The following is a 25506-nucleotide window of genomic DNA, read 5'->3' as shown; positions in this document are numbered from 1 at the left end:
TGAGGTTTTCCTTTTAGCAAATGGATAGATAAAACGTGTGTCGAACCCCTAACCCGGGTATGAACATACCCGATTAGCTTTCCCTAGGGTGACCACTAGAGAGCCCCCCCCACCCCAGCCTACCGTTGCCTCCCAAAAGAATGGCGTCCTCTTTTTCAGAAAGCCAAATTTAGTCACCCTACGCGGATCTCGATTTGTTTCTTGCTTTCAGTGAATAACCGTGAATTGCAAACTCCACGCATTTTTATCTTTCAGCTGCAGGGAAGCCATACATCCTGCACATGTCAGTTGGGCCGAGCGCGCGCGCGTGTGCGCGTGTACGTGGAGGGTGGTGACAAGGTTGCAGTTTCCATTCATGTCCTTTTGGTGGCGCTCGTGTCGGACTATTTCATACATTATACATCTTGTGTTTATTTTCAGGACGATACTATCTACTGTAAGTGGAGACGAAGCCTTTAACTGAGCCATATTTGGCTTCGAGAAAAATCGATACTGTTCTTGCAATGGACACTAATAAATGCACTTGAGTGTGTCTTCAATTTGCCAACTGCCGTGAATGTTCGTTGCCAGTTGCAGGTGAGACTGGTTGGAGGTCTGCAGCCTCACTGATAACTAATCAGCCATCTTCCATTCACCAACTCCGCTTCTCACCCTAAAATATAGAACGGGTAATCATAGAACGGGTTCAAACATTTTATTCATTTGGCCATTGTTTACATGTCTGATCAATTCATTCAGCAAACACACCATCAACGAAAGAAAAAAATGGATGAACTCAAAATTTTTAGGGCAGCCATCCTTAATTAAAAAAAATAAGTTTGGGAAGTGCAACAACGTATTTAAAGATGTTTTAAATATGAATATATATATTCATATATATAAAACAGTGTTGCCATAGATGTTAATAATTGATGTTCTCCGACTTGGACTCCCCCCCCCAAAAAAAACAAATTCTACAGTGTAGACCATCTTCACATCAAGTTTGCTTCTATTTACATCACAAGCTAGCCCGCACTCGGCCTCATTCAAACTAACGTGGGCATCATGCCCAGGTTGCGGTGGTGCGGGTATGCTAAGGGAGCCGAGGCGTGCAGAGGCGATGGGCCGGAAATGAGGTGAGATGCGGGGCTGTACGTCAGGAGAGTCGCAGGGCCCAGGGCGAAGGTCCCGCTGTTGTCCTCGGCGGAAAACGGCGGTGCGGCCTCGGCGAATGTCTCCAACATGGCTGCCTTTTTACCTTTTTTGTTCTTGTTAGACACTTTCCTGTTGCGAGTCTGAATGCCGTCTTTCTTCATCGTGAGGGGCCTGTTGATCTGTGAGGAGCATTTGCTGGAGGTGAAAGTACACAACTGCAGATACAAAGCGGAAGAACTTACATTGTGGAGTTTGAAATAAAGGCCGCAAGCGTTACACACGGGCTCGCCGTTGGCGTTGCGTCTCCACAGTGTCGTGGTGCTTGTCTGACAATTGGCACATTGTGTGCCTGCACGCTTGCTGACGATCTGAAAAACAAAAATAACGATCATTTAATCACTTTGGTGGGTTTTTTTTTTTGCCCACCGCCAAATGCCCCTGTTAGCGTATAGCGATACCAATCTCTTCTTGGGTCGGATCAGAGGTCTGTTCTGGCCATTCATCTTATGGTAGAGTCCGCAGGCGTTGCACAGGTAGTGGCCTGTTCCGTCCCGGCGCCAAAGCGGGGTTGCCGTGGCTCCGCAGTTAACACACTCTCTGGCTTCTGCTCAAACAAAAGTCTAACTGTCAATGCGCGAAAGTTTTTTCGTCGTGACCATAAATGTCAGTCATTTCTATTTGAAAGTTTTCCCAACCTAAATGAGCTTCAATCTTTGTTCTCACCTGGTGTGGGTATTCTCAATTTGTTGCGAAGTTTGGGAGAGTAGGCGGGGCTTATCCAGGCACCGGGGCTGCTGTAGTAGTTGGCGGCGGCGTATTCCTGAGGGCCTGTTACGTACGGACCGTAAGAGCTCAGCACGTGCGTGTGCGAGTGGGATGTCGGCGTATACATGCCCCCGATCGCAGGGGTCAGATTTAGAAACCCGTTGCAGGACGTCGACCCCTCAAGTGGACTCATACGCTCGGCCTTGAGGGCCTCCTGAGGTTGAGGACTTTCTCGAAGCGGGGACGAGTAGCCATCCTTGGAAGGGGTGAGGGAGGAGGAGAGCCCCGAGTACAAAGAGGTGGGGAATGTGCTTTTGCTCAGATGGCTTCCGCTCCAGGTGCTGTCGGGAGGATTGTAGGCCGAGCCCAAGGTGTGAGCGCTCGGCCCGTCCAGCAGCTGGAGGTTGCTGAGGAGACTGGGTGAGGTGAAGGCTTGCCGCACTTTTGGACAGAACAGATGTCATGAAAAGTTAGCTGAAATCTGACATGATACAGAAACATCCACCATTCTGTACGTTGAAACATCTAGAGAGGAAGAGGAGAGAAATAATTCATGGGTGACCACTGACCAGAGCCGTTCCTATAGGTGGAAGGCGTTCGATTCTGACTCGGGGTGGAGAAGAAGGAGGACAGGTTGGTGTAGTCTGCGTCCTGGCTGGAGAAGAAGGCATCTCCGTCTTCTCCTGGAGGCAGCAGACCGGATTCAGAAGAGAAGGCCGCCAGAGTATCTGAGCCCAGCAGCGATGAAGACACCCAGTGAGATGACTCCTCCATGCTGCCTGCTTGGACGTTACAGAAGGAGGTATAAAATAAAATAAAATTGATGCATGATTACATTAAGTCATTGAAATTAGTCAAAATGTCACAAGAAAAATGCATGAATGGACTTTAATCTACTGTATGCCAATAATTGTCAACAATTTAAATATGGAATTATTAGTAAGTAATTGCAGTGTCTGTTCGGGGTTTCATTTGATTTGATTATAACACATGTTGGCACAGAACGTTCAGATGATAACTCAGGAGATCATAGGACAAATATATCTGATGTATTGATATTATAAATATGCCAATCAGAGCCGATCAAAAGAAATCATGTTCAATAACAAAATTTACAATATACATGAAACTACACATGCATAGACAATTTCTATCAAAAGCTCAACAAGTGACACTTGTCATGCACAAACAAATTTTAGTCAGCAGATGTGAGTTGACCTACCTTAAGCGATGTAACTGTTCAAGGAGACGGGCGCAAACGTCTGGTACAAAATGTGTCCCTGTTAAGTCGAGGGTGCCGCAAATTGACGGACCTTGCCTGAAGAAAAGAAACAAAAAAAGTTTCTCCCACCAGCAGTGACATTTAGGGCCCACAGGGTGTGGGAGGGATTGGGGTCAACTTTCAGAGAGACACACCTCCAAAAAAAAAAAAAGATGGAGCAAACATTAAAAAAAAAAAATACTACAGACTTAATGTTTGTAATTAAGACATTAAAATAGTAGTCTATAATCTCCAAAATACATGAATGCTGATTTTTTTTATAGTTTTAATTGTAAAGTGCAATATTATCAAATAATTCAATAAAATATGTATCGGGAAGAACACCAAAATCCAATTTTTTAAAAAAAATCAACCTATTCAATGATGGACACAAGCACCTGGATTATGATGAGCCATTTCAAATATCACCTCTCTAAATTGGAGTGACAAGTGAAGAAAAGAAATATTCTAAGTAGGCAACAAAGAATGATTTTTCTCTCATGGCAATGCAAAGCACTGCAGTGAGATGTGGTGTGAGATCGCACTGTGGCGGCCATTTGATAGTCAAAGCAGTTGCCCGCGACACTCTCTTCTCTTTGTTCATTTCAACATTTCAGGGAAATTAGGGACCAAAAAAGTTGAAGCATTTGTGCAAAGTACGGCAATTCCACCACAGTTTAAGCATGAGGTTACACCGGAGAAGAGAGAAACGACCAATCCATGTGCGTGACACTTTTGGATATTTACCGAAACACTTGTGGAAAAAGAGGAGTCAAACATGTCAATTGAAAAGAAAATCAAATCAAACAGCAGTTTGTTTTCTGCATTTTTTGCAAGCGTTCTTGGGGATTGAACCATTTTGTTGAGACCGGACTTGAAGATAATTCTACTAGGATGTTATCAGATCATTTTCTTTTAAAAAGTCTCCATTTGAATTGACACTAGTTTATTTTGATGAGAGGATTATTATCATGGTACCTCAAAAACAGGTTGGAGCCGTTTGACTGTTTCGACCTAATTCTTCAAACAATATTGAACGGAAACGAGAGACTCAGAGGGTTGAAAGTGGTGTGATGATGCCGAAACATTTAATGAATGCATTCTATGGTGTTTGTATGCTTGAGTACCACGGTGGAGTGGTGAGTGAGTGAGTGAGTGAGTGAGTGAGTGAGTGAGTGAGTGAGTGAGTGAGTGAGTGAGTGAGATGAGCCAAACTGGGCAGGGATGTGGCTTGTGCCGCTGTGCGAGTGTGCTGCTCCGCTTAGATAAGTGCTTATCAAGATCATAGGAGGCCAGGAATCCAACCCTGTCTCACACACACACACACACACACACACACACACACACACACACACACACACACACACACACACACACACACACACACACACACACACACACACACACACACACACACACACACACACACACACACACACACACACACACACACACACACACACACACACACAGGGCAGTAAGTAACGCCCAAACTTTTACATCAAGCATGTGCAAATATAAGTGCAACAAGCATTTATTGCCACACAGAAAATCGAAAGTTTGGGTTGACGCGGTATCGGATCATTTGGACGCTATACAGTTGTTGGGGATGCCGCTTGTGTTTGCTGGGATGTGTCACTTGTAAAATTCAGAGGACTGCCAAACAATTCCTAGGAAATCAACTTGTGTGTAGGCAGTGCTCTTATCTCTGCCACACAGGGCCTACACACACACACACACACGCGCACACACACACACACACACACACACACACACACACACACACACACACACACACACACACACAAGTATGACACATTACTCTTGAGGTCTTGAGTAAACCTGCTTTTTCAAAATCTTGAGTCAACTATTTAAATGAGCACTTGCAGCCATTTGAAAGTTATTTGCTGTCATTTTTTCAACGCGAGCTCGCCGTAAAATCGGGAACCAGACCGGGTTCACGTTGCCGAGACGGTAAAAATGAGAACGCAAGCTCATCTGTTTACCATGTTTATTTTTTGATGATAAAAGATACATTACTCCCTACAGTACAAAAAAAACACACATTTGAAAATACAGGACATTTCCAGGTAACTTGCGATCGGCCGAGAAAAAAAAAACTCGCAACGACTGCCGGTGCTGAAAGCACCACTCGTGGAGGGAAGAGTTCAAACACGTCTCGGCATTGCTGATGGTGACCTATCTAACAAGGGTACAAAAAGAGTGACCCTGCAAAGGTACTGAGGAACCAAAGGACACACTTGAATACCATGTGAAGAGAGCAACAAATGTTTTTTTTTGTTTGTTTTTGTTTTTCCTTGTAGAACCTTCAGCGTTATGAATCTAACTTAAGGCATCACTACCAAAATACACTGCTTTTGCATGCATGTCTAGTTTTGTTCAACGGACACACTGACACGCACAAAAATTAAAAAAAAATAAGGATGCATATGAAGACAAAGTTCAGCCAGAGAAAGAAACTGAGCGAACCCACAAACGGTATTTTTGATGCGAGCTGAGCCAAAAGGTGACATGTGGCCAGTATCATCACAACAGAGATGGATGACCTTTTGCTAAAACAACAAACACGTCCCAGTACGGGTTGGCGCTGCGATGGACTGTCGGGATACTCGTCTGGACACGGGGCAAATCGGAAAAGAATCGGCGAGACTATAGAGATCTTTGTATATAGAACTTTTTCTTTCATAGTAAATACACAAAAATGCAATGACGAGATGACCAATATGTAAAAGCTTTGTCACAGGTAATTCTATAAAAGGCCAACGTGATTGTTTGATGTTTTGTTTTATTCTTGCTCTAGGAAGGAACTAATTTACAAGTGGCTATGTAAGCTGGCCTGCTCATTCAAAGTCAAGCACGGTTCACACCCCAAAGATGACGGGCACGCCATCTGTCTCTTGAAATACAGAGTCGTGAAAGGGAAAAACAAAATTAAAATTTATTACATGGATTCACATACATCGATAGGATCGGGGAAATATGCCTACTAACATAATTTGACATTCTACCAAAATAAAAATAATAATAATGAAGCGGTGAGACACCACATTCATGAGCTTAAAAAAAAAAAAAAAAAGCACAGGACAACTGAGTGGGATGTTAAGGGGGTGGTTATGAATCCCGTCAAACTCCTGTTTGGCAAACAAAGCAACACACAAGCATGGAGAAAGGTGGAGTAAACAAAGTCAAATCTCTCCCTGGGTCCACTTTTAAGTTCCCTTCAGTCCTATAACCTCTGCAGTTCTACTTGGAACAAATACGTACAAAAGTCTTGCTCTTTCCTTCCCACCTGTTAACAACAAGCAACCAACTGAATGACAACTTTTAAAAATATAGTGGCAACTTCAACATGGCCACCCATCTGCCCACAAACACAATCTATTGGGGGGGGGGGAAGAGGGATGAACAATAGATACAAAAAAAAGAAAGAAGTGATTAAAAAAAAAAAATGCACACAACATACACAGTTGAAGGGGGGGAGGGGGAGCTTAAAAATACAAAAATAAACTACACAAAAAGATCTGCACCACAGCTTGCTAATTTTTGGGAAAGATTTTGCAATTATTTGTGTGAGTGTGTGTGTGTGTGTGTGTGTGTGAATGCATGCTGCAAGTCTCAGTCGAAGCAAAGTTCAAGGTTGATTCTCTCGACAAATTGTCATCCTTTTTTTCCTGACCACATCCAGATGCCTCTTGGGGTGAAAAGCACAGTGACGATGTTACCAGGAGTCCCGTCGCATCGCAACTCAACGGACTTCGGTCCCGATGAAGCAATTTAGAGAAAACAAGAGAGAAAAAAAAAAAAAATGTCCTCTCGTGAAGGACAAGTGCTTTATTTGACTCCATACCGATTTTTCCACTCATCTACTCTAATGCCTCCACAACCTTGATCCATCACTGTACATTTTGTATGTAGTCTCTCTCTACATCCCCCAGGATTCACAAGAAAGAAAAAAAAAAAAAAGGTAACATAGCGCTCAGTCTGGCTCCCAGTTTGTGAAAGATGTAAATGCTTCTCTATACTGCTATACTACTGAAACAAGACCCCCCCCCCCCAAAAAAAAAAGCAAAGTTAAAATGGCGGAACGGGGATTTGACTGAAAAAGATAATGTGCTTCTAACGTTATGTCGCGCTACAAATATCACGGCCAACAGAACATGGACAAAAGAGGGTTTTTATCTACAGAAACATCTCGGATTGACTTTAATCTCGGCTTCGTTCGGGTGTTCGGCCTCCATTGCGGTCTGGTCTGAGACTTGAGGATGGAGGGGGTGGGGGGGGGGGGGGGGGGGCGCGGGGGGGCGATTAGGATGACATTTGAGGGTGAAGAGGTCTTCCTGATAAAAAGGACAGCAAGTAGGCAAAGAACAAAAACAAAAAAGGGGAAAAGGTCTCTGGCCAACCTCACTGGTCCGTCCTTGCTTTCTTTGGACCAGTAGTCTTACTGGAAGAGCAAGACAAAAGCAGAGCAAGTCTTGATGTCAAGTCTTGATTTTTTACCTTCCATGATGCAAGTAAGTACTTACGTATCAGGAGAGGTGCCCGGTCTTTTGGCCGCCGGTTTTGCGGAGGCGCCGTCTTTGCCCGATTCTACAAAGCAGAATGCCGGTTAAAGCACCGCGTGGAATCTTCTACGACGGAGGCGTGGGTTTGAAAATTGCTTCTCCTCACCCTGCAGCCATCGAACTTGAGTGGCTGGACCGTAGCCCTTCTCGTTTCGGGCGGCGATGCGGAAGATGATGGCCGGCTTGGTGGTGTAGTCGATGTGGGCGTTGGACAGGCTGGAAGACTGCACCAGGCAAGAGGGGTTGGGTCCACAGTACACGCGCATAAAGGCCAACTGGGCCGGGGTGGAGGCCTTGGCCTCAGCTGTCTGGTTGCTCTGGATCGCCAAGTACACCGAATACTCGATGATCTTGCCTGACGTCACAGAGGGCGGCTCCCAGGTCAGGTGAGCGCCATCGGGGCTCTGTGTGACACACCACGGTTGCACTTTTATTTCCCCGATATGCCAGAGAGACATTCGACACATTTTGATTTGCGTCTCAGTCCCAAAAAACTCTCTACTCTAGGTAGACTCTGAACAAAGCAAAGTTGAATTGCATTTAAAACAAAAGAAATGACTCAAATCAAATAGCTTGTGACTTTACCTTGCTGATTTTGATGGCGCACGGTGCGCCTGGGAATCCCGGCAGGCAAGTCTTAAAAGCGGATATCTCCGAGAAGGCTCCGCGGCCGCAAGCATTGATGCCGGCAACGCGGAACTTGTATGCTGTCCCGGGCTGAAGCTCCATTTTCTTCATCTGACCGTAGTCTGGAATGACTCCAGAATCGTCCTTATGGGCACAAGACAGATGTGAAAAGTACTTTGAAAGACATCGAGGCATAAAAAGGTGGCTTCAAAAGAGACTTACATCTCCTTGAGAATCATCTGATGGCACGTAGAAGTGAGTGACAACCATATTTGTCACTTTGACAATTCCAACATCGAACCATTGGTTCTCTTTCTTCACAGCAGGCTTCACGGGGGTGGGCTGAGGGGCTTGCTTCTATGTACAACCACAAAAGGATAACCATTCAGTCAACGCAGATTCCAGAATGCATTCTTGCCAAGAAAAGGTCAGCAAGACCCTTCACTCACCTCTCCCTCAATGCCATTGGCTACTTCAGCGAGCGCAGCTGCTGCGGCTTGCAACTTGGCCGGACTGCTCACCGACACGACCGGTGCAAATGTACTCGAAGGAGCAAGTGCTGTGGATGAGCAGTAGCAAGAGAGGAACCGTTAAGCCAGTTTTTTTGAATAAAACATCAAGCAGGATTGAAGAAAAAAAAAAAAAAAAAAAAAAAGAAAGACAGAAAAGCCCTTCATCTTAAAGCGAGCATGACTGAACCGTCATGCGGTGTGTGGAATAATACTGCAACAATGTTTCACAACGCCTGACCATCAAGAACTAGTTTTGAATCGATATGAAATGTAGGTGGTGAACGGTGTCAGAGAATAAGATTTAAAACATCCAGGTGAAAATAAATAATGGTCCGTGTATTAGCTATGACAGCCGTGGAAATCATTTCCTTTCTCCTTGTCAATTGTGGAACATTAACTTATGCCTCAACTTCAATTATGCTTCCTGATAAGAACACTAGGGGGCGGCATTTTTCAGATCGCCAGGTTTTAAGCCCAACTTGTGTGCGGCGGGCGGGCCGGGGCCTTACTCTCAGCGGTGGTGCGTGGCAGTAGGGCGGCCACAGCACTTGTTACTGCCGCGGCCATCTCACTGTGTCCGTTGCTCTCCACCGAGGGGTCGTTGAGGCTGTCGGCGGGAGCCAGACCCTCGGTGGGCATGCTCGTGTCGACGGCGCTCTGCTGAGCGGCAGCCTGGGCCTCCTGAAGTTGCTGCTGCTGCTGAACCAGCGCGGCGAGCTCCTGCTGAGTCAGCATGATGGGAATGGTGGTGGTTTGTTGGCCTTCTCCGGCTGCATTGCCTTCGTCTGCACAAAACCAATTGGTGTCTGTATCTATGGCTTTTGAAAAACGTCGGATAAAAATTCAAAAGGCGCGGCTGGGCCGAGTCAACGAAACTCACTCATCACAGCCTGCTGTGCAGCCTGGAGGACGGCTTGTATGGCCAGGGCCTGAGCTTCTTCAGTTGCCGCCGCCTGAGCAGCCGCCTCTGCCGCAGCTGTGACAGCTAACTCCTCGTCCGATAGCCCTGTGACCATCAGCGTGGCCCCCTGGCCCTCAGACATGAGCTCGGATGGCAGGTTCAAGGTTGTGGCTGTGGCTACGGCTGTTGCGTCTCCCTGAAAAAAAGAAACATCACAGTAATCAGTGTCAATGGGACAGCCAAATTCTAGTTTGCTTTTATGGTTAATAGTGTTTGTGTAATCCAAGCACAAGGTGGGTTTCCATCAAAGGAACAAACAATTCTTTTCATAAACAAACATTTTATCTGGTCTCCATATTTTCAGCCACCACGGTTGGGTCTGGAACATACGTCGTGATAAATGAGGTAACCATACAGTACATCATGAACAAAAACGTCATCTTTGAACAGCACAAGTGGAGTGAGCCAGTTGACTGACTTCTGCCTGAGTTTCCATCGGAGTGGCTCCCTCATCTGCCGGTGCATCTTCTGCTGATGCGGTGGCTTCGGTCTGCATGGGTTCTTCTGTGGAGCTGGCTTCGGCGCTCACCCCCTCTGTGATTGATGCGATCGACTGGACCAAAATGGAGGAACGGAAATCGTCAACGACAAAAAACAAACGTTTTTAAGCCGGTCACAAGAGTCGGGCCAACAATGGTTTGCTAGATCTGCGCGTTATTCTTACAGGTACGGATGGCCCGGGTGCTGGCGTGGACTGAGTGACAGTAGTGATGGCCCTGCTCTGGGTGGTGTTAACAGGTGCTGCAGTGGAAGAGGCTTCTTCAGTGCTGCTGGTGCCTTCAGTTACCTCATCTGTCTGCTGGGCTGCTGAGAGATGCACAGAGACACACTCGTCCTATTTGCAGTCAAACCAAAAGCAAATCACGTGACGCAATTTCACGTCTCCAACCGACGGGTGAAAAGTAATCTCGTACATTCGTCCACATTGAATGGCATGTCGTGGGAAAGCTGTTGTGGTTTGCCAGTTTTAGTATACCTGTGCCTTCTCCTGTCTCAAGACTGCTGGTGGCAGTGGTGGAGGTGTTGGTGGTACCAGTCTCGTGTGTTTCGCAAGGTGGGTTAGAGCAAACTCTTTGAACAGCACCGGTTGCTGAGCTGGTCTGGTCTCCTCCCATGTTGGAAGTGGCTGTCGATGGCGTGTTGGTTGTCCCCGTCTCGTGGGTTTCACAAGGCGGATTAGAGCAAACCCTCTGCGCCGTGCCGGTGGTCTGGCTTTCGCCCATGTTGGACGACGCCTGGGTGGATGTGTTGGTGGTGCCGGTCACGTGAGTCTCACAGGGTGGATTGGAGCACACCTGCGGAATTCCGCCGCCCATGCTGGCTGATGCTGTGGTCGCTGTGTTGGTTGTGCCCGTTTCATGGGTCTCGCACGGCGGGTTGGAGCACATGAGGAGAGCAGGCATATTTGATGAGGCCGTTGTAGCCGTGTTGGTGGTTCCCGTTTCGTGGGTCTCGCAAGGAGGGTTTGAGCACACCTGTCCCGCTCCCATTGGAGCGGAGGAGGTGGTGGCTGTGGCGGTGGTTCCCGTTTCGTGCGTTTCACATGGCGGGTTAGAGCAAACCTGCTCGACGCCCATGGTAGCAGACGAAGTTGTGGCTGTGTTAGTAGTGCCTGTGTCGTGCGTCTCACATGGCGGGTTCGAGCAGACCAATGTTACAGTCCCAGATCCATCGCCAGCAGCTCCAGCCTCAGAAGAGCTGGGCTGCTCAGAAGTGGGTGAAGCCAGGATCGACACCGGCAGATCCTGCACTGGCTGGGCTTCGACGCCACTGGGAGTTGTGATCAGAGTGACCTGAGTGGGCTGGTTCTGGGATGGGGGAAGCAAAGAAAAGTATTACAAAAGACAAACGGTGCCTTATTAAGAGCGGCTCATTTGTACTTTCAGAACTGAATCAACATTTTCAGACTGTACTGAACTTCCATTCGCAGAACTAAAAATACGGAGCCATATTTCACCTGCACTGTGATGGTGGACGCGGGCAGTGTGGTTGCCGACGTTAAGGTGGTCTGGGCAGCAGACACAGTTATCGCAGGTGAACTGATGACCTGATTGGACAGGGTAGCAATGGTGCCCAATGTGGTGATGGGCGTAACCAGAGATGCGTTGGTCGTGTCCACAGTGTTGCCGGCCAAGCTTGTGGAGACTGTACCAGTCACTGTGCCAAGGGAGGTCACACCTAAAAATATCAAGGGACAACAAAGGTATGATGAAGAGGCTATGCCCCCAAAAACAACAAAAAAAAAGACGTAGAAGCAACTTCAGTTCTTGTCATACCAGTTGTTCCCTTGACAACCAGGGTTGTGACAGTGGGTTTAACAGCAGACACGGTCACTGGCGTAACAAGTCGAACGCCGCCAACTGTGCTCATGGGTACAGTGCGCAAAATTGTCCCTGGCTGTCCTGGAGCGCCCTTCAAAACCACCTACGAACAGAAGAGTCAGGGTGAATCCTTTTGTACATACACAGCACGTGCTATGCTACACAGCAAAACTAAATATATACTAACTAATGTTTCTATCAGGTTGTTGCTGTGTGTACCTGTGTCAATCCTTGTTGGCCAGCTGCTGTTCCTAGCTTGGGTACTGCCGTGATAATTTTGGCGGGTGTTCCAGTGGTCATCACCTTAGTTGTAAGGATTGTAATGGGCGTCTTCATTCCAGTACTGCTGGTTACACCTACAGGACCGAAAACAATGCATTACATCAAGCTCCGAGACTTGTGTCGCTTGCATTTGTTGAACATTTCAATACAGTAAATGTCTCTGCTGTCCAAATGTATGGAGTTCAGACCTGTTGCTCCTGGTTGGGTCATAATGGCTGACATGGGGATGGTTTTAATAATAGTAGGGCCCTGTTTAGACGCATTTGAAGAGACGCCACTGATGTTAAGAATCGTGGGCTTGTGTCCAGCGCCTCCGGCCTGGGAGGTGGTGATGATCGTTGCAGGCTTCCCATCCGCAGAGGTCACCAACTTCAGAATTGTGCCGGCTGGGAGAGGACCCTTTGTCTGGGCAGCGACAGGGAAAATTAGCTAAATATCTGGAGAGCCATTTTGTGCCCGTATGAAGAGTTTCTCGGCACTACATAGAGTCTACCTGAATTAATTGAGTGAGAGGGTTGGTGGAAGCCTGGCCTGTGACTCCTGATGTCTGCACCGGTTTGGTTTGAACCACAGACATCATCTTTCCAAGGTTGGAAATCTGTCGAAATAGGAGAGGGACAATTAAATTCCTCGCTGAGCGCGATTGTCACATCACTAACATCACTGTAGGCCAACATTTCTCCATCCAGCAGTGCTCATGTGATGAGGCAAAGCTTAGCCCCTTTTATGACTTGGAGCCATTCCCGGTTGTGAAAAATCCAATTTTCTCACCAGAGTGCCACCACTGCCCATGGTGAGAGGACTCTTGACCAAGGCGATGGTCTTGGTAACTCCTCCCATTACAGTGGTCACCACCTGGGCCTGCTGAGCCACAGTGACTGCACCAGACTTGTGCACAGTGATGATGGGCCTGGTGGTAGTGGTGGGGGAGGATGTACCGGCTGTGCCCACTTGAGCTGCAGCAGTCTTCAGCATGCGTGTGGCAGGGTTGCTGACCTGTACGCACACATTTATTTGAACAACTTTGGTCAAGACTGCTTGACGTACCTTTCAAAACTGTTCTTTGTTTGTCTCTCAATACGTACCATGACCGGGGAAGCCATTTTTACTGTGGTGGTGCCAGGGGAAACGGCGACTGTTTTGAGAATCGTGGCACCTGCAGGAACATTGAGTACTGTTCCACCAGATGCCGGCGGAATCTTCTGTGTTGCTGCGGCTGCGGCAGCTAATGCTGCCATGCCGCTCATCTGAGGGCTACTTCCGATTGGCTGAAATCACAAGATGTTGGCGATAATTGCTCATTTGGTTGTCTTAAACTCTTCTGATGTGCATATCTGCTCATACCGAGCCTTGGGTGGCCTGGGCAGGCACAACCATTCTGACACCAGGAGGAAGGGAGGTCACAGTGACGGGAGATTTCCCAGGCTGGCTTGGGCGGACTGTGACGACAGATGCACCTGTCGCAGATTGCTGGGCAGCGACCTTCAACACAGCTGTAAAACAAAACAAAAAAAGATAAGATGCAGTAAGTAAGCCTTTATGTACTACACATTTATAGTGCTTCCCTTGGGAGCAAAAAGGAGGAAGTATCAATAGTACCGGCTTGCGACAGAGCCTGTGGAGAGGGCGCGGCAGCAGCCAGAGAGGGACCTTTAGGAGAGTTGATGGGTTGCGAGGGGATTGAGCTCATGGCTGGCGAGGCCGCAGCTGGTGTTGCGGGGATGTCGTATTTCTGCAGCTGCAACAAGTATGTGTCTGCAGTGGAAACTGCACCCCAGCTCACTTCGAGGGAGTTGGTATTGGCACGAACCAACTGCACTCGAGCAGGGGCATGTGGCCGCTCTGGTTGCATGGAGGATTTATAAATAAATAAATGGGGGGGGGGGGGAACACAACAACACACGTTTTGAATAAGGCAAGACAATGATTTTTTTTTTTTAAAGAAAAGTGCACACACATACCGGTTTCTAGATACCAGAGGTCTTTACAACAAACTTGGTTGTTCCATGCTTTACGGTATCCATCACGGCCACTCCAAACATAGAGTCTGGAATTGATAGCCACAGCACAGTGGCCAGCACGGGCTCTGGGAATGTTGTCTTCAAGGGTGTCCATCAATACTGTCTCCCAGCACATAGAGTCTAAAGAAAAAATGTAAACCAAACAACAATTCAATTCAATCAAGATTTTTTTAAGAAAATATACTTGCTGTCAGACCTACCGAGATTCAAGCAGGCCAGGGTGTTTGTGCATTTCCACTCTTTCTCATGCGTGGCCACTTTGACATCATCCATTACCAAAGGAACCCATCCGCCAAAAACGTACATCCTGTAGAGTAAACACGACCGCATGTTTGGCAACATGGCACGGAAGGCTGGCAACATTAAAAGAACTTCACGGAAACCAAAGAGTGTGTGGTAGGAAGGAGCATGAATTGTCTCACTTATTTGTGATGGTTGTGGCAGAGTGCAGACTCCGAGGAAGAGGCGCTGTGCCGCTCACTGATGGTTTGTTCCATGTTAGGGTATCTAAAGTTAACAACAAAGTAGTTAAGTGTAACACACGCAACAACAAAAATGCAATTTACCATTCTTTGAGTATTTTTAAATTGAATAAAAAAAAAAACCTACCAATATCAAGAGTCCACAGATCTCCAAGGCGACATCCACTCATTCCCCCGTAGATTATCAGGCGAGATTTTCTACTTGTCTTTTCAGTGTAAACCACTGCAGTGTGGCTCTCACGAGGAGGAGGCAGGACTCCATATGTGATTGGAATATCCCACGCAACGACGCTGGACCCAGCACGAAGCTCGAGTATGTACAAATCATTTAGGTATCTAGGAAAAAAAAAAAAAGACCCTGCATCAGTCATGGGTCTTTTGCACACTAACATACAATGCCAAAAAACACTTTAAGGACAGTACCTGGGAATGTTGTTTTTTGGGTCCTCACTGTCATTGGCAAGTCCACCAAATAAGTAACATTTGTTTCCCACCAGGGAAAAACTGTGACCAAGACGTGGACAGGGAGGAGGGCCATTTTTGGGATTTTTTGCTTTCAGTTTTTTCCACTCCCATCGGCTGGCCTAAAATCAGACAGTCACAGCTCGGTCAACTTTATTTCCATAAACACATTTTGGCGATAGTATGTGATTAGGACGTGACTTTAGTCACAATCAGAACACCTGACATTTAGCAACTTTCCATCAAATAAAACTCAGCTTTCTGTAGGCATAAGAAACCTGTTTCTTGAGAAGAATCTAAATTCTAACATCAGTGAAGTAACTGGGGCTTAACAGGAGTTAAAATGTAACCAGGCAGTTAGCATTGTGTATTTGAACTTGTGAAAACAATCATATGCACGTAATAAAAATTGAAGAAAAAAAAAGCAAAATGTTTTTATCTTTATGAAAGCGAAAATGTACCTGTAGTTCGTAGAGATCATTGCTGTACTTTCCATATTCCACCATACCACCAAACACCAGCAATCTTGTGCCATCACATACAAAACCATATGCAGCACAGCCAGGTGGAATGTCACCACGGACAGCAGGGATAAACCACTGGTTGGTAGCTAGGAATTCAAAACACAGTAGAAGAATGACACGACTGTACTGACAACTACATCCCACTCGGTAAAATTAGGATGATCCAAATTAAATGGTTTTATTTGATCAACATTTTCACTGGGTACGTTTTATATTTAACAACCCAATCGCTATCATGAAGGAGGATGCAGAAAATATAGGTTCAGCAACTGTAACTCATTTTGGGACAAACGCGAAACGAGAATCTTCCATTTTACTTTAGCCCGCCTTTTTTAATAAACCATACGGATCTTTGGCCAGCAGGGGGCGATATGTACCGAAATTTGAATATGTTGTTTAGGCCTGCCGCGGCCTGTGCCCGCTAAAGTTAATCTTTTGCGAAAGTTTTTGTCGTACGCTTTATTAATGATACAATGTTCAAAAGCGAGGCTCATATTCCGAACACACACGTTCAATGAGCAAAGTTATACGTGAAAATGTAAGCTTACCGGTATTGTAGACATGTAATTCATCCACTATCCCCTCGTTTCCTCCGCCAAAAACAACCATCAGCTCCTTTATCGCCACGGCTCTGTGTCCATGTCTGGGCCGGGGTACAGGACCCGACCATCCGAGGACCCGTTTCCACCGCGGTTGCAGAACCGACACCGAGGTCCCAGTCACCACGGAACCAGGGACAGACATGACTTCTGTCGAAAAAACAAGGAAACAGGAAATTTTGTACGCTGATGCGATGACTGGATACAGAAAAATTAGAACGAGTTAACGTGATAAGAGTACCAACTTTTCCCACAGCGCCAAACTTCATTCGGTGCGCCCGAGTCTAGCTTGACTGTTAGCTTTGTTAGATGGAAAACGCTTCCCAAAAACTGAAGCCAAACGACAGCATCGGGTCACCTCCACAGAGGAATACTTCGTGGACCAGGTCAAACAATAATACTGTACAATTGTGAATAAATAACCCCCCGATTATCCACGGTTGGCCTTAGTTGTTTCCAACCATTGAATTCGACCCATGGAAGCCGCCATCTTGTAACCAAACAAGCCCCCGCTAACGATAGTGCCAGTCTGAAAAATGGCGGAAGCGAATGAAAGGGGGAAAATACACGACCACCGGCTGCATTAACAGAGAGACCTTATAAATTACAGTAAATCACAACAAATAGCAGACGGCCACGCACAATGACATGTACCGCTACAACTCAGATGTAAATCACAAATGAAACTTATGACCAGCAGTCGGCTTTTTTTCATGCCTCTCTGGGAGTCGCCATGTTGTAGCTAGCAAACTTAGCATTATCTAGGGCGCTTCCGACGCACTCGCTCACAGAGGAACACACGATTAAAGTTGGAACAACACAGTGGATTGCAATAACCGAATGCCTCGTCTGATAATTCGCCATGTGTTGTGTATCAAAACACAAACTTGATATATTTGCTGTTAAAACCTCGCTTGCGATAGCGGCTCAAACCCAAAAGTGTTAGCTTGAGCGGCTAGCATCTGTCAAAGCGTCGCAATTTTTTACAATTAAATGCAAAGTATTTTCACAACGTTCTAAGATGCACAATTTACCTCACATAGACAAAGTTGCAACAAAACTCGTGGAATGTAGCCAAGGCTAATCAAACTGCATAAATAGAGTGTTATTGTGCTTCATGCCGTCAGTGGAAGCAGCCATCTTTTCACAATCGGCCTACTTGTGCAGCTCCCACAAGAAAAATGGCCGGACGGTTTGTCACAACAAAACACTACAAACTCAAAACGGGGATATCCTTGCAATATTCACATACCTAATCCGATGCAGTATTTGCAAAAGTACTGAAAGGTGGTCTTATCTTGTGGTAATAATCCAAATTCATTCGATTTGCGAAGAAATATTTCCTCTCATGCCTGCCTGGAAGCTGCCATCTTCTTGACAACCAGAGGCGGAGGAAAATGGAGAGAGTTGGCGTCACCCAAAGCAAACATGGCGACGGAGAACAACTTGCTGACTATGTTGACTACAAATTAAAATACAGTTTCTATTTACCACACTCAATCGGCGAACAACGACGTGTGCGAAGAGTACTTTTTATAAGAAGTCGAAATAAATAGTATGCCAACGCTTAACTACGTACAAATAACTACAGCGTATTTCTATCATAGTTCGAGGTTTATTGTCCCTTACTAAAGATGGCGACATCCGTTTTTTTTTTCCTGGTCTTGCAGTGGATTCTGTTTTCACACCACTCTAAACTCTTTCACACATGCGCAGCAATTCACAATATTCTTATTCCATCTTAAATATAAAAACAATCACTCGTTTGTTTAAAAATAAATAAATACCACGCCCACATGTAGTGTAGTTATGGTTACGCCTATTATTGCCCGTTCACATTTGTATGAGGAAAACCGCATCCTTATATCGAAAGCTCTTAAAAACAGAAACAAGAACGAAAAAGGAACAAAATAAAGAATAGACTAGACTCCATTGGAATTTACCCCTATGATCTTACATTGATCATTGTAAATTTACATATTTTCGATGAAATTCTTCAATTGCCGATTCAAAGTTTATAAAGCTATGATTTATCAACTTGATCGGTACAGCGTTGTAAACATGTAGAGGGAACTTAATTTGGAGTGTCACTAGGACTGGTCAATTTGAAAAATTACAATCTACTACTAAAATAAGTATGTAGAAAGAGTGCCATCAAAGCCAAGCTCAAGTGATTCACAGTCAATATTTGCAATATGATATTTGGCCGTTAGATGTCAGGCTTTCTCCTCTTACCTCTTGCACTACTGTACCGTATAACTGGCGTATTCGGGACATTAAATTGAGTTTTTTTTTTATTTTAATAAATCTATTTTATGCAACGTATTGTTCATGGTTTGGCCTTATTTCAATGTTTGCTCTAATCTTGTATGTTATCCATCTTCATCAATCAATCTTCCAGTGTGATTTGAAATAGTAAAATAAATACTAGTATATACTATACTTAAACTAAATAAAAATGAATACTACTATAAATTTTATAATAGCAATTTTAAGTTATTGTTTTGAAAGTAAGTCTTTGACAAATACAATTTTTATGTAATATTTGTTACACGTTTAATATACTGGACATAATACATTACCTCTGATAAAAGATAAGAGCACAGCTATTGAACTAAAGTGTATCTCTGTGACTGAGCAAAATACTAACAGACAAGCATACACACGCATGCACAAATTACTATTAGGATAGCCATGGGTTAACTCAGCAGTTTTTGCTCCTTCCTGTAGTTTCAGGTGTTCATACAAGCATGAGACCAGCAGGTTGAACAGGTCAGTAGTCTCAGAGGAACACCTTGATCTCATGCACTGCGCTGAGCTTCCTGTAACGGTTTATGTGGAGTAAGAGCATTAGGGAGCAACCATGAAAGCAACTTTGAAACCCTAAAGAGCTCATGATGTAGGCTTATAAGCCAGGGAGCGTAAGAAGACTGGTCAAATCCTTCCACCCAGACAGGTATGACAACAGGGGGGGGGGCATCTTGATTGCTGTGAGATGACGTGGAGAAGAATGGAAACAAAAGCTTTCACGTTTCATAGCAGAACAAAGAGCAATCATTTCACAAATGTTGAAAGGGATCACAGAATGAGCAATTGTGAAAATCAGATACCTGTGAGTCTTTATGATCCCGCAGTGGGGACTTTCACTTCTTATAGGTTTTGTGAAGTTATTCCAATTCATCAAATTGGCATTCTCACTGTCTTGAGCGCTCATTAAACCCTCGAAGGAGGCAAAGCGCCAAAGAGGCAACATAAATCTCGAATTAAACCAGAAGAGTGGATTAGACAGGGCTGGAGCGAGTCAGATTAGAAGATTTGATGCAGTTGCAAACCAGATTAGCAGGCAAAGACCTGCTCTGTGCTCCCCTAAGAAACTGGGATTAACCTGGTTAAAGTCATTTGCGCTTGAGAACTAGAGCAGCATTTATTTGCCGAACCGGGTTCGAAACATTTAGATTCTTCGATAAATCCACGGGTACGTGCTCCTTGATTGGAGTGTCCTATAACCTCATGATGAAAAAGACTGGGATACTTGACACAAACAACATATAACAAGAAACAAATGGATTGATATTGAGGTAAAATGACGCAACGTGACCTACAAATGATCAGCGCTGTGATCCAGTGACATGGCCTTTGACTTCATCCACTCCCAAAATGCAGTTTAACCTATTTGTCAACACACGCACGACAGGAACCGCTAAATGAATTACGTCAGTTAATGCAAACTTAAATGTTTTAGCCAATTATAGAAGTCATTTATCCTTTAATGGGGCTAAGTGATTTCCTTTGCACTTTGTATAAATGGTCCTCCATGAGGGACCGAGTGAGACGTTAGGGAGGCTGCTGGTGTTGCAGCATTCATTTATTTCATTTTATTTTGAAATCCATACATCTGGTATTTAGTTTCATTCCTTTGCCACACGTGATCGGTTGAAGCGCATCATAAGCGAGGAAGCGGAGCGGTATTTTTTGGCTCCTCTGACAAGAAAAAGAGCAAAAATGCGGGGACTACGAAACAACGAGCTGCCGGAAGACTTCTACATACCTATCCCTCTGGACACCAACAACATCACATCGCTTAGTCCGTTCCTGGTTCCTCAGGACCATCTGGGGAGTGCCCTCACTTTTTACGGCATGGCTGTTTTCATGTTCTTTCTTTTTGTGGCGGGAACCTTCATCAATGTCCTCACCATTGCTTGCACCATCCAGTACAAGAAGCTCAGGTCCCATCTGAATTACATTCTGGTCAACTTGGCAGTAGCGAATCTTATTGTGTCATGTGTGGGCTCTTCCACGGCGTTCTGCAGTTTTTCCTCAAGATATTTCATCCTTGGACCATTGATGTGCAAGATTGAAGGTTTCATGGTGACACTTGGGGGTGAGCTGAAACCTACTTTTGAAATCGACGCAAACAATTTCAATTCTTACTTTAAGAGCCTTCTTTTGTCCTACTAGGTATGGTAAGCCTGTGGTCTCTTGCTGTGATTGCCTTCGAACGATGGCTGGTCATTTGCAAGCCTCTGGGGAACTTTGTTTTTAAACCGGACCATGCCATAGCTTGCTGTGTGTTCACTTGGGTGTTTGCAGTGATTGCCTCGGCCCCACCGCTTTTCGGATGGAGTAGGTCAGTAGCGACGGAGTTTCACACTTTGTAGTCGTTGCACAAACAAAAGCAGATTGAGATTGTCTGATTTTCCTAGATATATTCCAGAAGGCCTGCAATGCTCCTGTGGGCCCGATTGGTACACCGCAAATAATAAGTACAACAACGAATCCTATGTGATGTTCCTCTTTGGCTTCTGCTTTGCTGTCCCCCTTACTACCATTATCTTCTGCTATGGTCAGCTGCTCATTACAATGAAAATGGTAAGGAAAAATCACTCATTGGTTCCTGAGTTGTGATGGATCATGTAAATGTTTTGTCTCTTTTCTCACAGGCAGCTAAAGCCCAGGCTGACTCCGCCTCCACTCAGAAAGCAGAGAAGGAAGTGACCAGGATGGTGGTCATCATGGTTTTTGGCTTCCTGGTGTGCTGGCTACCATATGCCAGCTTTTCCCTTTGGGTTGTCTTTAACCGCGGGCAAACCTTTGACCTGCGAATGGCCACCATACCTTCTTGCTTTTCAAAAAGCTCCGCAGTCTACAACCCGATCATCTATGTTGTCTTTAACAAGCAGGTTTGTTTGATTTGATCTCCTGCAAATATCCAACCTCTTCTAGCCATGTAACAACATTGTTCGTCGAAAAGCTTGAGCCAGGTCTTGTTGTACTCATATTGGGGGTTTTTTCTTCTCCTTTGATCCATAACAGTTCCGGTCATGCATGATGCAGATGATGGGAATGAGTAGTGGGGATGACGACTCATCATCATCGACAACATCTTCAGTAACCGAAGTCTCCAAAGTTGGGCCTGCTTAGACGGTGTTGATATTTATGGCACTAAAGAGTCATTCAATTGTAAATAAGTATAAATGCATGTTTTCGCAAGGTCAAAAAAAAGCTACAAAAAAATTAAAGTGATGTGCTTTTGCAACTTTTCTCAACTCTACAGAATTTTTACTATCTTTGTGATGTTTTTCTCAAATGTACATGCGTGGCACTTACAACTTTGGTAGTGATGACTATCAGTTACTTACTAGTGGGCGTGATGTGTGTGAACATAGGTACATTCCCTTTTTGGGCTTAAAACAAAGTTTTAAATCCCTTCTTTAATCCAATTAAGTGAAGCCTAAGTAAGATTCAAAGTCCCTACAAATAGAGCTTTTGGTCACAATTCCAGAGCTATCCAGTCGTGAGAGCATCTCCACTCGAAAAAAAAAATCGTGACCGTTGTTCTTTTTCTTTTCATTTAATTTTGCCTATAACGTAAATCTACTCGGGTAGAGAAATGACAAGGAATTTTCCCCTGGAGCTCCCAGATGACTTCTGGATCCCTGTTCCTTTGGAGACGGACAACATTACTTTGTTCAGCCCATTCCTGGTTCCCCAAGATCACCTAGGGAGCAAGGCAATTTTTTACTCCATGTCAGCATTTATGTTCTTGATATTTGCCACTGGCACAGCCATCAATATCGCCACTATTGCATGCACCGCTAAATATAAGAAGCTCCGATCTCACCTGAACTACATCCTGGTAAATTTGGCTGTGGCCAACCTCCTTGTCGCCTGTGTGGGCTCCTTCACTTGCTTTTACTGCTTTGCCTTCCGATACATGATTTTGGGACCACTTGGGTGCAAGATTGAAGGATTTACTGCAACTCTTGGGGGTAAGTAACACATCCATCCATCCATCCATTTTCTGTACCGCTTTGTCCCTATGGGGGTCGCGGGCGTGCTGGAGCCCATCCCAGCTATCATCGGGCAGAAGGCGGGGGACACCCTGAACTGGTTGCCAGCCGATCCCAGGGTACACAGAAACCGGAGGACCCGGAGAAACCGCACGCATGCCCGGGGAGAACAAACAAAACTGGTTGTTTTGTTTATTTGATATGTCCTACGTAAAATGTGTATATATTTATATTGTAATTAGTAGTTTTGTTCTATTCAATAGCCCCATTTTTTAATATTGTATGTATATTTTTACATTTTTAAACATGATTTAAAAACATTACACATTTATATTTGTGATGGCGAGCAGCTGTCAGTGATGATTGGTTCTAATAATTGTTATTTTCCTTCCGAGAAGTACAGACTGTTTTGCTTCTGGTTCAGCTTTTTCTTTTAGATTTATTTATGCAAATAAATAAATAAATAAATAAATAAATAAATAAATAAATAAATAAATAAAGTGGTCGGGCCAGATGTGCTAAGGTCGGCTTTAGTACATTCAAATTTCCATGGAAAGTTATGCGTTTCCCCCCCATTTTGTCTTCTTCCAGGTATGGTGAGCCTTTGGTCTCTGGCAGTGGTAGCTTTCGAAAGGTGGCTGGTTGTGTGCAAACCTCTGGGAAACGTTGCCTTCAGAACTAATCACGCTATTGCTTGCTGTGCAGCAACTTGGTTTTTTGCTTTGATTGCCGCAGTTCCTCCGCTGCTCGGGTGGAGTCGGTAAGTACTTGAAAATTAAACCTGGCTTTGCAAAAAAATGTTGTGTTATCATACATGTATAGTAATGGTTGTCTGTCTTCAGGTATATCCCTGAAGGGATGCAGTGCTCTTGCGGTCCGGATTGGTACACCACGGACAACAAGTTTAACAATGAGTCCTATGTGATGTTCCTCTTCTGCTTCTGCTTTGCAGTTCCTTTCCTCACAATTGTTTTCTGCTACACACAGCTACTTTTTGTGCTGAAATCTGTAAGTTACGTGTGACTTCATTTCCTGCCAACCGTTGTAGAAAAAAAAAAAGATCCATCAGTGCCAGCGAGTCTTTTGTCTCTTATCGAACAGGCCGCAAAACTCCAGAGTGAGTCGGCTTCCACTCAGAAGGCAGAGAAGGAGGTGACCAAGATGGTTGTCATCATGGTACTGGGCTTCTTAGTGTGCTGGATGCCGTATGCCTCGTTTGCCGTTTGGGTCATCAACAACCGTGGGCAACCTTTCGACCTGAGGCTGGCCACCATCCCCTCCTGTCTTTCTAAAGCCTCGACCGTCTACAACCCTTTTATCTACATCTTTCTCAATAAACAGGTTATTCTAACGTTATATTGTCAACGTATTCAAATCCAAATCGACAATATCTTTATAGTATTTACAAAGGCACGCAGTACAAAAACAAAACATGTTTCATTGTAGTCTATTTAGGTATTGAAAAACAATTTAGTTTACACCGTTATGTATTGCAGCTAGAGCTGTTGCGAAAGCGCATTATGAATAAAGTTGTATTGTGTTGTGTTGTGTTGTGGTGTGGTGTGTTGTGTTGCAAAAAAATGCAGCACATTCAGGACACAGTAGAGAGCTACTTCCACCTAGCAATCTTCTAATGTTGCTTCTTTCTTTCAGTTTCGCTCTTGCATGAAGGCGATGTTAGGGATGAGTGGAGGAGATGACGATGAATCTTCAATGAGTCAGTCATCAACCACTCAAGTCTCTAAAGTTGGACCTGCTTAAATTCTTCAATGATAAACGGGCACAATAAAAACAATACAAATTGCAATACAGTATGGGACTTTGTCAAAGAACACCAAAAAAAAAAAAACATTTCAAAATGATGTGTATAAATGCTAGAAATGCCCAAAAGACCTTGAGCAACCAAATAAAAATGTTGGCATCTTTTTTGTTATTTATTCATTTAAATCTCATTTCAAATTTACTGAAGCATTTGTAGACGTGTGCCTCTTGATGGCGCCATATGACATGCATAAGGAATTCCCATCCAAAGTATATGTACATAAAACGAGCCTAGAAGATGATAGAAAGTCAACTGACAACAACAAGTAAGCCTTTAATCATTTGCAGATTGAATTTTAATCAATTCTGACCTGTTAGAAGCAACCCTGAATCATGGTCATTATTTTAATTCACGAGTTGCTGTCCTAAAATAAGGCAGTCCACGTTTGTTTACTTACCAGTTTGGCTCCTTCAAAAACAAAAGGATGAAAAGAAACAATGCGGTTATCACAGTATCTTCTAAGACGTGTAGTATATTTTTTCAGCCAAGTCATTCCAAGCGATTATAACCTGATATCAAATGAAATGTGACCTCTGGAAGAGGTGGGTACAGTTCAGTTCATATCAGTGTAAAAACAAAACAAAAGTGTCATTAGTTTTAAATATATTTGTTAATTGCTGGTCCTGAAGCGTCTCAAAACTCTTGGTGCTAATCGGGAACAAATCTGAGTTCTGCTGGTAGTGAACTCTTACTGAACTGGAATAGTTCAGAACTAGCGGAATTCCAGACTTGCCCTCGAAACGTCAGAGTTTAAGCGTCAACTCCAGTTTGGGCAGTCAACAAAATAATAATTTGCAAGAAAAAAAAACCTGTGTAGATAAAAATGCCTCAAAGCCTTTCTGCTAACCAGGTAATTA

At 44.6% G+C, this 25506-nt stretch overlaps 4 protein-coding genes across 7 annotated transcripts; 2 read left to right on the top strand and 2 right to left on the bottom strand.

Annotated features, from left to right (window-relative positions):
- Window positions 1–420: 420 nt before the first annotated feature.
- gata1a (GATA binding protein 1a) lies at window positions 421–3264 on the bottom strand. Of its 3 annotated transcripts, XM_085925119.1 has the most exons (7): window positions 3122–3264; window positions 2469–2678; window positions 2029–2340; window positions 1858–1962; window positions 1593–1738; window positions 1377–1502; window positions 421–1313 (listed from the first exon to the last, which is right to left on the bottom strand). In XM_085925119.1, the coding sequence occupies exons 2-7, from the start codon at window positions 2671–2673 to the stop codon at window positions 1026–1028; spliced, it is 1182 nt and encodes a 393-aa protein (XP_085781245.1). In that variant the 5' UTR covers window positions 2674–2678; window positions 3122–3264; the 3' UTR covers window positions 421–1025. The 3 variants fall into 3 exon arrangements, with proteins under 3 accessions (XP_085781245.1, XP_085781244.1, XP_085781243.1); XM_085925118.1 differs by having other exon boundaries at window positions 422–1313; window positions 1858–2340; window positions 2469–2681; window positions 3122–3233; XM_085925117.1 differs by having other exon boundaries at window positions 423–1313; window positions 1858–2340.
- Window positions 3265–6097: 2833 nt separating this feature from the next.
- Window positions 6098–18000, bottom strand: hcfc1a (host cell factor C1a). 2 transcript variants are annotated; one of them, XM_085924182.1, is made up of 28 exons: window positions 17790–18000; window positions 16487–16687; window positions 15876–16024; window positions 15376–15536; window positions 15080–15288; window positions 14893–14977; window positions 14671–14777; window positions 14411–14590; window positions 14049–14291; window positions 13794–13942; window positions 13535–13717; window positions 13221–13445; window positions 12943–13047; window positions 12638–12854; window positions 12387–12523; window positions 12123–12270; window positions 11804–12024; window positions 10823–11654; window positions 10511–10650; window positions 10265–10399; window positions 9766–9982; window positions 9395–9670; window positions 8823–8932; window positions 8596–8730; window positions 8332–8517; window positions 7853–8150; window positions 7708–7771; window positions 6098–7625 (listed from the first exon to the last, which is right to left on the bottom strand). In XM_085924182.1, the coding sequence occupies exons 2-28, from the start codon at window positions 16680–16682 to the stop codon at window positions 7586–7588; spliced, it is 5148 nt and encodes a 1715-aa protein (XP_085780308.1). In that variant the 5' UTR covers window positions 16683–16687; window positions 17790–18000; the 3' UTR covers window positions 6098–7585. The 2 variants fall into 2 exon arrangements, with proteins under 2 accessions (XP_085780308.1, XP_085780307.1); XM_085924181.1 differs by having other exon boundaries at window positions 10511–10653; window positions 17790–17999.
- A 2539-nt stretch (window positions 18001–20539) lies between these two features.
- On the top strand, window positions 20540–21991 carry opn1sw2 (opsin 1 (cone pigments), short-wave-sensitive 2). The gene is made up of 5 exons (XM_085925094.1): window positions 20540–20918; window positions 20996–21164; window positions 21241–21406; window positions 21478–21717; window positions 21851–21991. Exons 1-5 carry the CDS (start codon window positions 20540–20542, stop codon window positions 21956–21958), a joined length of 1062 nt encoding a protein of 353 aa, XP_085781220.1. The 3' UTR covers window positions 21959–21991.
- Window positions 21992–22427: 436 nt separating this feature from the next.
- Window positions 22428–24608, top strand: LOC147048856 (blue-sensitive opsin-like). Its single transcript, XM_085925199.1, has 5 exons — window positions 22428–22806; window positions 23419–23587; window positions 23670–23835; window positions 23929–24168; window positions 24481–24608. The coding sequence occupies exons 1-5, from the start codon at window positions 22428–22430 to the stop codon at window positions 24586–24588; spliced, it is 1062 nt and encodes a 353-aa protein (XP_085781325.1). The 3' UTR covers window positions 24589–24608.
- Window positions 24609–25506: the final 898 nt, after the last annotated feature.

Source organism: Syngnathus leptorhynchus, chromosome 11, assembly GCF_054491065.1.
Source record: "Syngnathus leptorhynchus isolate UIUO chromosome 11, UIUO_Slep, whole genome shotgun sequence".
NCBI classification, from domain to species: Eukaryota; Metazoa; Chordata; class Actinopteri; order Syngnathiformes; family Syngnathidae; genus Syngnathus; species Syngnathus leptorhynchus.
The sequence above is the reverse complement of the archived record's forward strand: the minus strand, read 5'-3'. Positions and strand labels throughout refer to the sequence as shown.